Here is a 13,346-nt window from a genome sequence, read left to right as displayed (position 1 = left end):
TACGATGTTTAGGATACACCAGAAAAATATATAAATACCTTACTCACCTACTGTGAGAAGGCTGTAGTTAAGTGTTAGTAAGTAGTACTAAAACAGAAAAGCTGTCAGGTCTTTTTAATGGTAATTTTATCAAAAAGAAGTTTATTGTTCATATAAAGTAATGTTACAGTAATCTCAAACAGCATCTTTCAACATTGCTGCATATGTCTTTTTCCTTTTCCTGTAATTTTCTTGTTTGCTCTTTTTCCAGCAAAATTAATGTCCTCTTGTACTGTTGTCTTAGATAAGAAGTAGTTATGATGCTTACAAGTATTATATGCCAATGCAAAAATTATGTATATTTAAAAATAATCCAGTTCTTCTTTGTCAACTGAGGTGGGTTGAAAGTTGGGGCAAGGACAGTCTGAGGAGGGTGTAATATGGTGAAGTTACAGTAAATATCCCTACTTTTTCCACAGAGAGAGATTGGAATTTCCAAGGGTTGGGTAGGGCCTGTTGAGGGCATACTTGGTGTACTGTAGTTCCAGAAAATATCCATACCTTTACTAAAGTAGCCTGTGTGCAGCCGGACTTTTCTCCCGTATAGTCCATACTTAACAGTTAGCTTGGCTGCACACAAGCTACTATTACAGAGGGAGATTGAAATTTTCAAGGTGTTTGAAGGGTTTGAGGAGGGTACATTGTGTAGTTCTAGAAAATATCCATACCTCCCCCCATGGAGGAGGATTAGAATTTCCAAGGTATGGTAAGGCCCAACAAGGAGCGTACACTTGTTTCATGAGTATCACAGTTGCACAGAATTTCCAAGAGTTTGGAGTGGTAATTCCAAAGGAAGGGGAGGAATGCAATAATTTTTTTACCTGTGGGTTCAAGTTCACTGGCTCGTTTCAGGTCCTCCTTGGCTCTATCAATATCTTGTAACTTCATATACGCTTGTCCTCTTCTATATAAAGCTTTTGCATTATCTGGTTGACGCTGGAGAACCTGAACAACCATGAAGTGTTTTTTTAAAAATGTTAAGTGTATGCTCCATTGAGTGTATAAGCAGATTAAAAAATCTGCGTCAGTTGGGTTCTCACAGGACTCGAACCACTGACCTCTCGTTTGATAGACAAGATCTCAACCATGAAGTGATAAAAAGTCAAATAGTAATACTGAACCAGTGACTGGATATTACAGGGGAAGGAAAGGGAAGTGGTCCTTCAGTTCTGCTGCCTATTTCTAAGGGTCTAGGGAATGTCTGGGGAAGGTATATACCCTGTGCAGGTGAAGTCAAAGCAGCTCAAATTGGAGGAAAAAACAAAATAATTTCAACCTCCAAACAATTGGAAACCTATTGTCATGTCCTCCAAATTGACCTGCATTCCAATGTACTGTACTGTAAGGGGGCTATAGAGCTTTTAAGTTAGGAACCTATTTCTGGGTCAAACTGTTTATGAAAACTGCTAAAATGAAGCAAACATTTTCCAATGATTTTACCTCCACCTAAAACAATAATTATAGATCTTTGTTCAACAAATTCTGTCATGACGAAAAAGCAAGAAAAATCTTTAAAAAGGAACTGCTTTTAGTGGACCCAGAAATCGTTTTACCATATGCCTAATGTCATGCCTAAGCAATTATTCCCTGAGTTATGGCATTCAATTAAAAAAAAAAAGAAGATTTTAGTCAAATAAATTGTAATAGCTATTAACTATATTGCTCTTTTGAATGAATGAATGAATGAATGAATGGACGGACGGACGGATGGATGAATGACCCACAAGCTAGCGAGAACATTAAAACTCATCTTAAAATCTCCGTAATTGAAGTTTTTCTTTCTAAATTACTTTTCCAAAGTGAACTTACCTTAGAACTGTTATCTAAGACCTTAGACCATCGACCTCCAGCTAAATGACAAGCTACAAAAACCATTGAAAAAAATCTTAGCACAGCGTTTGGAAATTAGTACAAAATTCAAATCAATCTTTGTCTATTCGTTGTTACCAGCCAAGTTATTAAAGCAAGATAACTCAATCTGTTGTGCTTTCTCTTTAAATATAGCTGTTTCTTCGTCAGGGAATCTTGTTTCTGGCAAGAACATTCCTTGAAATGGCACCTGGTCAAACAGGCCTTTCACGTACATCAAAGCTTGATGGTATTTTTTCATGGCATTTTTGTAGTCTTTTTGTTTGTAGAATGCGTTGCCTTCGTCTTTTAGGATTCTGGCTTGTTCTAGTTTCTCTGCTTTAGTTAATATTGGTGTTTTTTTTGTCTCTTTTGAGCTGTTGTCACAGTTGTCTGTACTTTGCGTTTCGTCCGCCATTTTGAATGTTAGAGCCCGCGATTCGATTCGTCATGCAACGACCGCTGATCCTTTCCTTCTCATTTTCTTTTTTTTATCATTACTAGAACGGTATTGAATAAATGGGAAATGATATGGCAAATTCTTAGCTGTACTAGGAAGACATTTGTCTTATATATTTGTATATATGTGCTGTAAGTCAGTACCGTATATTTTCCACTCATATGAAAGTTCATGAAGAATTGAAGTATCTATTGGAAAGAATGGAAGGGGTGGGGGTTTGAAGAAAAGTATAAGAAGTATTAAGTACTAAAAAGTATTAAGGAGATAATAAGAAATAAAGAAAAGAAAGAAAGTGTGGAAAGAAAATAAGAAAAAGTGGAAAGAAGATAAGAAACAATGGAAAGGAAAGGAATGGAAAGGACAAGAAAGTAAAATGAACAAAACCACAGATTCTCAAACCAATCCACATTTTTTACTTTTGATTTATTTTATATATAAAATAAATCATCTAATGATGAGGAACAACTATTTATAGAAATTAATTTTTTATTCTAGTAAACTATTTATTCTGCTTCAAGATTTATCATTTTCCTTGTCCATCTGTTTGTATTTATAGACTTGAACCAGCCACTGTTGCCAATAGTAGTCACATGTTTTCATGTCCATCTTGTGAACATGTGCAGGAGTGCCGTCATGATAAGCAACGACAATTAACCCAGTAGTTATGGGTACACTAAAGTACGGACTGGAGTTTATAGCACCGGCATATGCTGCAACCTGAGTAGGAAAGTCGTGGCAATCTGATAAAGATTCCTTAGGCTTCTCAGAAGTCTTCCATTCAATCAAACAAGGGACTCCTCTGTAAAGAGCTAAGGTGTCAAGGATTCCACAATACCCAAGATAGTAATGTGACACTCTTTTTTCAGTTGCAATTACAGAACTGATATTATTCAATACACCAGAGATGCTCTTGATACATCCTTCGACTCCTTCCACATTGGTGTTCTTACCAGACAAAAAATCTTTCACATAAGAATGAAAAAGTCTTCCCTTTTTGGTGGCATCTGATTGATATTTCTTAAAAGCTTCATCTCCCATTTCTTCAATTTTCTTTTTTCTCCAGTGACTAATCATAAAGGCTTTATTTTTGTTGTTCCCAAAATTCAAAACTTTAGAGACACTTGGTTTGCTTTGTAGAAATATTTCTTTGGAATCACAAGTATCCGCTAGCATTCTGAATGACTTGTCTTGCTCCCCTAAATTGGACTTCAAAGAATCCAATGAATTGGCTGTCGTCCTTGAACTTGTGCTCCTAGCTCCAATAGATCGGCATAATCTTTGAAGCTCTTCATCCCGTCTGAAACTTGTTGACGAAACATCTAACGATGCAAACAAACCTGAAATTTTATCAACTTCTTTCAAAGAATTAAAGTAATTTTTCTCAAATTGAGATTTCAGAGGAAAACCTGTCCCAGGAATGAACGGACAGTGGAGAATGGATGAAGGATTTGCTAGATTTTCCTGGTGAAAATTTCTTAAGTCTTCTACAAGCTTTGCCGTCTTGCTCACAGCACGAATACCAAATTTAGTGCATAGCTTTTGTAGTTCACGACGTGGTAGTCTATCTATTGTTTCAAGGTCGAACCATAATTCGTTATTTCTTATGAACGACGTCTGAGGTGAGGATTTTCTCAGCCAACTGGTGCCAACGGGTGACGATTTCACCGCTTCGCCATAACAGTTCGGATTATCATTTAAGTCTTCTGTTTTTCGCTGAAGATTGCGACGAACTTTTTGTTCGTTCGATAAAGCATCTTTTTGTTTCTGACACGCAGAGATCGAAAATAATTTAAGCCCAGAAGCGTTGAATAAAGATGAGAATCGGAAAGATGACTTGATCAATCGAACGCCATTATTTTTGTCAACGTGGATCAAAGTCATAATCAAAGATGAGAGAGTATCCAACTACACCAATCGACGTAAAAGACCATCAAAATGTTCTAATGCTTTGGTAGTTACAGTATCTAGGGCGATAAATGACGTAGAAAATGAGTAAATCGTAAAATAGAACTCCATAAACAGTTTCGAGTTCTGAAAACTCCCGCCAACACTTTCACAGGGATCCCAACTATATGAGCCTGCGTCCCTTTTGCACTCATGCTCCACAGGGAGACCAAGAACCAAATTTTGAGAACACAAAAATGTGCTTATAAAAAATATAAAGATAGGAATTCCTATTAGTAGATCATTTTGCGGAAAAGAGCTTTAGTTTCTCGTTATTTTAAATGCTTTTCACATATTTTTTTCATATATTAAAAATTTTAAATTCCCTGAACCAAAAATTGGGTTACCTGTGTTATTTTTTCAGTTCTTTGAACCTTTGAGCAAGTTAATCTGAAGGCAGAGAAGTATTTTTTCTAGAAAAAAATTTAAATTAGCCATGTTTAAAAGAAAATTAACAGCCTTAGAGTACCACCACCCAGATACCTTTAACGTTGACTGTAAGCTGTTATAATTTTATGTCAGATGATGGCTAGTAAACGCTAGCGTGGACTGCGTCGGTGTTTCTAATGAAACGGTTATCGTAGATTGATAAGTTTACACCGTAGTGAAAATAGGAACTGACGTTTCGGACGTTAGTCCTTCATTGACTCCGACGAAGGACTAACGTCCGAAACGTCAATTCCTATTTTCACTACGGTGTAAAACTTATCAATCTACGATAACTGTTATGATTTTAGCGAATTAATTATAACAATGTAGTTTTGAAATTTTATCTTTAGTTCATTTTTTGTACAAACTTTATTCTTCTGTTTACGCTCAGCTGAAGAAGAATGTAGGAATCTCGTCGTGTGGTTAGAGGACCAGAAGATTAGGTTTTATAAAATAGAAGATAGAGAAGCATTACGGGACGTGAAGAATGATAACTGGACGAAATCTCTAACAAAGGTATATAAGCTTACAGCAGTAGCCATCTTAACATAAGTTGGAAAAAAGGGGGGGGGTGGGGGAGGGTTAAAGGGGAGTTGGTCAGACTATGTTAGAGTTGGCCAACCCTCACTAGTATTGTTGTAAATAGGGATAGTCATGTGTTTTAACAGTGTTTTAAATCATTGATTTACAATTTTTTCTGTAGTATTTATTAGACTTGCAATGTCCATTACTAAGTAAACAGAAAACCAGTGTAATGGATTGGCTGCTGTCTCATGCCATTAGGCTGGAATACTCAGAAAATGGTAAGTTCAAGCTCATTATATCAAAGTCATACCACATGGGCGTAAAAAAGAACGATATATTAACTCAGGGCAGTTAAGCCACCGGTATATATAATTGGTCAGGTTTTAAAAATGCACCACTTTTTACCTTCAGAACCAGTTTTCCTCCTCATAAAAAAATATTTATCACACAAGTAAATAAAATAAACCTGGACCACTTTTTAAAGAACCTGACCACTTTCCAAGTGGTGGCTACGGTCTTGTAACTGCTATGAAGACTGGCTATTTTGAACTGATTAACGTAACCAGTCAATGCGAATGGTCAAGAGTAACAGCCTTTGAGTCATTTAGCTGGACAAGTGTCATTTTGTATGGACATTGTTTGTTGACCGGTGGTTATTTTGACCCATGCATTTGTCAAGGTATGCTAGGTGGGCTCTGATGGGCCGACTTGGACAGAGTGCGAGGGTTTCTATATATATATATATATATATATTTCTATATTTTATGTTTGGAAATTCATTGTAAAGCGTCATAGAGTGTAATGTATAACGCTATAGAAATTCATTAAATTATCATTATTATTATTATTTCATAGTGAACTATATTATAAGTTACTCACTAGCTAACTATGAGAAACAATAATTTTGCTCGCACAATATATAGCAACAGCAGACTTTGTTTATCAAATATTTTTTATTGTAGCACAAAAATTTAACAGTCTTGTGAAGGAGGAAAAGGAGTCCAGTCAATCAGAAGAAAACACAGGATTCACACAAGATCTATTGAATATAACAAGTAAGTGATAACTTACTAATTACTAATAAAAATAGATGATTGTATTTACAGCCATTCTCAATCACGTGTGCCCTTGAGCGATTTTTCTGTCATGATGAAGAAGGTCTTGGTGGACGTCAATCGCAAGGTATTTCCATAACATTGTCGGAAAATACAAAGCTATAATGGCACTCGCCTATAGAATGTCATGGAAATGCCTTGATTGACATCCTCCAAAACCTACTTTGTTGCAACAGAAACAATCGGGCATGTGTTATTAAGAATGGCTTTACCAAACAGGAGGAAGGTCCAGATTTGTTCAAAAAACATTGAAAAAAAAAACATGTCGTTTCGGTAACTAGTGATAGACTTCAATCAGAATGAATATTAAACTTGTTTTTGAAATATTCTCCACGTAGCTGATGATCCAGACCTTAAGGCAGGAATAATATCGTTATCAAGATTACTCAACCTACCAGAACATCATGATCACTTTGTACTTCTACAGGTAAATATAATTTGACACATGATTATTCATTTATTTATTTTTACAGATATTAATAAGAAATAATATCATGCTATTATGCTAATTGTTGTTGTTATTTGTTATTGTTGTCTCTAGGCAATAAGATCATTGATTGATGCTAAACTTTCACAAGAAGCAATACAAGAGTCAGGAAAAAAGGTAACTTTTCCAACTCCTTTGAACGTCCAGTTTTGTAGCCAGGGGGTTGCCGGGTGGGTGCACATTAAATGGAATTGGCACTATTGTCTAAATTAACAGCCATCACCTTAACAAGTTTTCTAAAACCCCAAGGATTTGCAAAAGCAAGAAAGTAAAAGAAAAAGAATTCAAGCAATGAGTGAATGAGCAGACTTCAGCTTGTACAGGGGGTGCACAAGCACCCAACTCACCCCTCTTGGTTACGGACCTGATATTGTGCATTGAAATCAAAACAATTTTATTTGTTATTATTTTAGAAAAAGGAGAAAGAAAGTGTGTCAAAAAAGTCATCTGATATCATATCATTACACAGAACAGATCTTGGATTTGACACTGGAGGTTCGTATCAAGTCGGGTGTTTTTACCAGGGCCCGGTTGGTTGTATGAAGCCTGGATAGCACTATCCAATGGATAAATCTTATCCAGTGGATAAATTTATTGGATTACAGCATCGACTTATCTACTGGATAACGATTTATTTGCCAGATAGCGATATCCAGGCTTTGTACAACCGGGCCCAGTGTTAAATTATTATTTAAAAAAATGATGTTGTAGTCTGTGTCTGAGTGGGGGAATTGAGTGGAGGGGGAATTGGGCTTCTCCATTGAGCTGCTGTGCAGTGTACCAAGTGCTGCACAAGCTAAAGAATTCACTGTCTGCTTTTGCACTAAATTGCATTTAACTCAAACACACTACCACCACATTCAGTTTTCATTGCACACAGTGCTCAACACGAGGGAAACCAGAGAACCTGGTAAAAAAAAGCCTTGTGACGAAGGAGAGAGCAACACATCAAACAAACTAAATTCATGTAGTGTCTGCATAATCAGCGACACCAACCTTTGGAACCACAGTGGGTAGAAATGATGTTTTGCTAGTGTTGCTATATGCTAGTACTGTGACTGGTTTCCTATTGCCTTCACGTGCAAAATGAAAGATCTTAATTGCTTACCAGGCAGCATAAAATAGTTAAGCCAGAGTGAGGGTTGGGCAGGGAGGGGAAGGGGCATGCATATGAAATTCCAAAACCATAAAGTTACACCTGTCTTTTCTGTATTATTTAGTATCCTTAAAAAGGTAAAAAAAAAGGACAATGTTGTTTCTGTAATAGTATCCTCAAAAACATAAAAATTGACTTCTTAGTAAAAAAAAAATAAAAATAAAAATTTTGGACATCTTTTTTCAGACCCTGCAGTTAATGAAGCAGCCAAAATTCTACGACTCCTACATGTAGCAGAGCTGCGAGATCTTCAGACTAAAATCAATGAAGCTATAGTCAGAGTACAAGCCGTAACAGCCAATCCTAAAACTGACCAAAAACTTGGACGGGTTGGAAAGTAGGGTTAATATATTAATATATTATTACATGGTTATTGCTGTTAATTTAATAATCCAGCCAGATATTCTATTGTTAAGCACTGGTAGCAATTCATAAACTCTATCATGCAAGAAACTAATGCTGGTTAGATAATGGTCTTGTTGGAAAGGAGTATTATGGTCATCACGTAACGCAATGCTTTTGGAAGAATTACCTGACACTATTACGTCACGCAAATAAAGTTTTTTTCTTGTGAAAATTGCAATATGACGTCAACAGAAAAATTAATGCATGCTGGAGAAGGGGGATGGGTGTAATGTAACGCACTGCTTTTAGATATACTCCGGACGTGACATTCTCCTGCTGCGTCACGCAAGGGAATGTTTCTTGCACCTGCATATGATGTCGACAGAAAAACAAATGCATTTTAGAGAAGGGGGAGGGTTGGAATGAAGGGGCCAAAGTCGTGCATGTAACACAATGCCTCTAGAAAAACTGCACGTGACATTCTCCATGCAAGGGAATTTTTCGTGCAGCTTATTACAACATATTTATATAAGCAGGAGATTACTGCATGCTTGGGAAGGGGTAATTTAAAATAATCAAAGTGCAAGGAAGAATTGATACTATGTTTAATGTTTAGGGTGAGGTGGTATTTTGTAAGCTGGCAAACATTGTCAACCAAATAAAATATTTCAGTTATTAGTTTTGATATGCATGTTATGGAATAGTTTTATGACATCAGAGTTACAAATACTAAATTCTGATTTGATGGGGATTTACTAGCGCACGCATGCTTATTCGATTAAGTTTCCTTCGGTTTTCTTCGGTTACCTTCCTACAGTGTTCCATCATCTGTCTCCTTATTGATCAAACTTCAGCATCGAGTGTTAATGTGAACGGACAACGTTTAATGTATTTTGGAAATTTTTAAAAATGCCCCCCCTCGATTCAAAGGGCTCTGCCGCCTCTGCATAGGGATACGAGACGAATAACATTTGAATAGCAGAGTTCTTGGGGGTGCATACTGATATCTCCGCGAAGGAATTTACTCCAGTTTTTTATTGTCTTTTAACATTCCCACGAGACATCAATTTTTTAACATCCATTGAAAGAGTAAGAAAATATTCAAATACTGAAAATCTGATCGATCCAGCTGAAGAACGATAAAGTATTTGTGAACTAAGAATGTAATGTCAATTAAACCGCTACGAGCGACTTTAAACGAGCACTCAGTGAAACTTGAGATTCTTCTTGTTCTCCTTCAAATTCAATTATCCAAAACTACATCTGCTACTTTATATATATATTTTTTTCTTTCTTAGATTTTTATTTAGTAATTGATTAGTTAAGGACCATACCTCCAGACGCAGTGCTGAAGCGCAGTATGGCAGCGCGAAGCATTTACGGCTATGCCGGAGATTTCGGCCCCGACACCGCTATCCCTGGATTTACAGACTGATCAGGAAGCTCGGCCGAAGCCTAAGGGAGAGGTTAGTCGGCCCCTAGACCGTAGATGATTAACCCCTTGCTATGACCAGCAGACCCGAATTGTCGTTTCTTTCGCTGATGTTTAAGGACTTACGATTACTGAAGTTCCATGTGGGACATGTTTTTGAGAACTTCCGCCGTATAGACACGCAAGAGTTTGGGTGCGCATGCGTATTGAAAGAGCCTTGGATTTCTGAAATATGGCAGTATTTTAAAGCTTTTTTTGCGTATTATGATGATAATAATAAATACTAGTGTTTAATAATAATGATGAAACTGAGAGAACTACGTTCTTAATTTATCTCTACCAATATAAGCTAGAGAAATCTTACTAAAAGCTTTCAAGCGATTTGAAATATTAAATTTTGTAACCTTTGAACTATACTTACCCATCGACCTATATTGTTGTTTTTTTGGCATAAATATTTTACTGTGTTGTCTTTGGGCGGGTAATGAGGATAGACTACGTGGTGTGAAAATTCTATAATATTGTATATCGTTTTGAAGAAAAAATCAATAAAACAAAACAGGAAAATATTGTTAAACTATTGGCTTTTTAATTGACTCACTTCGCAATAGCATTACCGAACGTCTAAAATTCACATTTAAAAAAAAAAAAAAAAAAAGAAAAAGAAAAAAGCAGGACATTTTAATCAATTTTTTTATTCATAATAAATGGCTTCAATAATGAAGAAGGTTTTTCTTACGTAAATTCTACGAAATATAACTATAACCGGTCTACTTTGTAAAAAATCAGTGATAATGGTATTGAAAATAGGGATTATCAGTGCAAAAAAGAAGGTTAGAGGTTAGGCATTAGTACCATAATCTCAAGCCTGGAACACGTAAGAAAGGTCAACTGGAAAACTGAAAAGAAAACAACAGGTTCACTTGTCGTGGAAGCCTAATTTTAGGTCGAAAAAACACATGACTGTATTAGCAAGCACTATATATACACTTTTTTCTTCATCTTTAGTACGTACATTGAATACTATTGAAACAGAACTCTTTAATTAACTTAGTTTTTTGCTAAATTGTTTAATTTCAATAACCAGTTGTCAGTGTATGAAAAATTTAACAGTGTTTGAGGAGAGAAACCTGTCAAAGCCCACGTGTACCATGCCAAACAACATGTTTATTTGATATTTTTGTCAACATGACTAACTATATAACTATATAACGGGGAACTCGTTACTCACTCAAACTACACTTCTATTGTCTGGAGAGAAGGAGACTCAACTTAAAAAAGGTAACATGATTGCTAAATGGTTCAGTGTTATTCTAACTTATTATTCTACCGGCTGAGCTAGATCTAAAGCAAGTGTAGTATGGAAAATGTTTGAATTTTTTAACACGTTTTTGAACATAATTATTTTTTAGTCCTCAAATTATCGAGTCGTTGTCAGTGAGCCACGTTTCAAGTGTTCTTCAGAAAAGTTGGCCAAATATATTATATAACTTAGAATACGTTTTGTGGCTATTGATTTAGGTAACATTATCTCTGTGAATGTTTTACAGCAACAAAGATGTTCTACACAGTTGTTCTTCTGTTTGGAGCCTTTGCTTTATCTGCAATGGCGGGTAAGTTTGAATTACATCTATCGATTTTTCTTTGTATTATCTCATCGGTTAGTCAACCCCACTTCTATTTAGGAAGATCTCTTACACAGGCTCGCGGTTGCGACGCTTACTAGCGTGGTCATTCAAATTAAATTAAATTCCTGCTTGATGTTTTTCGATTAGCAGTAGCAGTAGCAGTAGCAGTAGCAGTAGCAGTAGCGGCATCAGATAGTGAGAATATGTGGACCGCGTAGCACTTATGAAATACATAAGTATTCCCAGCGAGGTCGGAAATTAATTTTTCCGAATTTAATTCCAAGGGCTTTCGCCCGGAATAACCTCGTTTCCAAGCATTTTAACTTATCTATATTTCTATATCTTCATCAGATAGTGACATCAGTAGAATGAACGTACAACGACAATTTGTCGCGATACAATTCTAATACTTTTTCTTTTTTTCGATTTTGAATTGCTGTCTTAGATTATGCCCAGGAAACCCTTGAGGCCCACAACACCTATCGTAAGATCCACGATGCCCAACCGTTGTCTCTTAGCAACGATCTCAGCTCGTCCGCTGCCCGTTACGCCCGTAAGCTGGCCGGAATGGGATATCTGAAGCACTCACCAAGAAATTCCCGCCCTGGGGTCGGAGAAAATCTGATCTACCGTTGTTCATCAAGGGGTGATCCACTTCCTCCCTCACAAGCCGTCAAAGAATTGTAAGATTAAGATAAATAAGAAAGGGAAACTTCTTAATAACGCGCGCGCCATATAAATTCCCGGTTGGGCTATTTTTAGCAACTGGATGCAGTTTAAATTTCGTTTTTTTGTGATCAAAAAAATAAACGGAAAGAGCACGCGTGCGAAAGTTGATGACACACGGAAGTAGGGTAAGGCGAAATTATAAAGAAAAAGACTGACGGACAGCGATGGATGAGTCGTACCAGCTGTGTTATGTATGTGCACTGCACTCCGCCACCATGAGTCGTACCAGCTGTGTTATGTATATGCACTGCACTCCGCCACCATAACTCAGAGTACGACTGAGGCTCCCTTGATAAGTAAACCGGTTTTTCTTGTTTCAGATACGACGAAATCTGTGTATACGATTTCCGTAGACCTGGCTACGCTATGGCAACTGGGCATTTCACACAACTTGTGTGGAAAGGATCGAGTGAGCTTGGAGTTGGAACAGCTACATCCAGAAAGAGAGGGATGAACTGTCTTTGGGTTGTGTTTCGTTACAGGAAGGGTGGTAATATCACGAACAGAGGTTATTTTGAAGCTAATGTCGTGAAAGGATCTTTTGATAGAAGGTACTGCAACCGGGATGAAGAGATAAGGAAAGACGAACCAGAGTTTACTGAACTTGAAAGCGGCGATGATGAAGAACGACCTTGAACGCTACGACTTGGACCGGAGCAAGCATATGAGCTTGTAGTAGATATTTTTATATCTAGTACAGGCTTTCATTAAGGAAAAAGGAATTAAAAGCTGCTTTTAGTAATCTTATAAAATTAGTTAGGCAAATGGAAAAATAAAGCATCTAAAAGATATAAATGTTTTTTTTGTGTAATTTTATTTTCTATCTTATTTTTGACCTTTCATCCGCAAAGTGAAAACAAAAACAAACTAACAGCACCAAAAACAAAAAACAATAACCACAACACCAACGACAATAACAATTTAACCCATAGGCAGCCCAAACAAGGTCCCTGTGCATGGTTTATAAAGTCATGACAATAAAATGTTTCACTCAACAATTTGCCTCAAAACTTGCTGCAGTGTCGCCAGAAGACTGAACAAAGTAAAAGCAACAACTGCAGCAAGTTTTGAGGCAAATTGTTGAGTGAAACCGGCATTTTATTGTCATGACGTTATCATAACTCCCATACATTCCCAACCATACACAGGAACCTTGTTTGGGCTGCCTGTGTTTAACCCAAAAGACTAATCGCACGGGTTTGTTGCTAT

At 36.7% G+C, this 13,346-nt stretch overlaps 4 protein-coding genes across 4 annotated transcripts; 2 read left to right on the top strand and 2 right to left on the bottom strand.

Moving 5' to 3' along the window:
* Positions 1-341: 341 nt before the first annotated feature.
* On the bottom strand, positions 342-2,311 carry LOC148905250 (tetratricopeptide repeat protein 9C-like). Its single transcript, XM_089024361.1, has 4 exons — positions 1,987-2,311; positions 1,849-1,901; positions 861-984; positions 342-403 (listed from the first exon to the last, which is right to left on the bottom strand). The coding sequence occupies exons 1-4, from the start codon at positions 2,303-2,305 to the stop codon at positions 342-344; spliced, it is 558 nt and encodes a 185-aa protein (XP_088880487.1). The 5' UTR covers positions 2,306-2,311.
* A 504-nt stretch (positions 2,312-2,815) lies between these two features.
* On the bottom strand, positions 2,816-4,390 carry LOC116291554 (uncharacterized). The gene has a single exon (XM_031698729.1). It carries the CDS (start codon positions 4,226-4,228, stop codon positions 2,861-2,863), a length of 1,368 nt encoding a protein of 455 aa, XP_031554589.1. The 5' UTR covers positions 4,229-4,390; the 3' UTR covers positions 2,816-2,860.
* Positions 4,391-4,670: 280 nt separating this feature from the next.
* LOC148905249 (tRNA-splicing ligase complex subunit RTRAF-like) lies at positions 4,671-9,026 on the top strand. Its single transcript, XM_089040806.1, has 8 exons — positions 4,671-4,788; positions 5,112-5,236; positions 5,424-5,523; positions 6,208-6,300; positions 6,699-6,787; positions 6,902-6,964; positions 7,261-7,342; positions 8,190-9,026. The coding sequence occupies exons 1-8, from the start codon at positions 4,728-4,730 to the stop codon at positions 8,342-8,344; spliced, it is 768 nt and encodes a 255-aa protein (XP_088896932.1). The 5' UTR covers positions 4,671-4,727; the 3' UTR covers positions 8,345-9,026.
* A 1,954-nt stretch (positions 9,027-10,980) lies between these two features.
* Positions 10,981-12,932, top strand: LOC116291553 (Golgi-associated plant pathogenesis-related protein 1). Its single transcript, XM_031698728.2, has 4 exons — positions 10,981-11,061; positions 11,331-11,393; positions 11,854-12,091; positions 12,458-12,932. The coding sequence occupies exons 2-4, from the start codon at positions 11,339-11,341 to the stop codon at positions 12,771-12,773; spliced, it is 609 nt and encodes a 202-aa protein (XP_031554588.1). The 5' UTR covers positions 10,981-11,061; positions 11,331-11,338; the 3' UTR covers positions 12,774-12,932.
* The last annotated feature ends 414 nt before the right edge of the window (positions 12,933-13,346 follow it).

Source organism: Actinia tenebrosa, unplaced genomic scaffold, assembly GCF_029948245.1.
Source record: "Actinia tenebrosa isolate PJP-AT-01 unplaced genomic scaffold, QUT_ActTen_1.0 PGA_scaffold8__29_contigs__length_14323225, whole genome shotgun sequence".
NCBI classification, from domain to species: domain Eukaryota; kingdom Metazoa; phylum Cnidaria; class Anthozoa; order Actiniaria; family Actiniidae; genus Actinia; species Actinia tenebrosa.
This window is presented reverse-complemented; position numbering and strand designations above follow the sequence as displayed.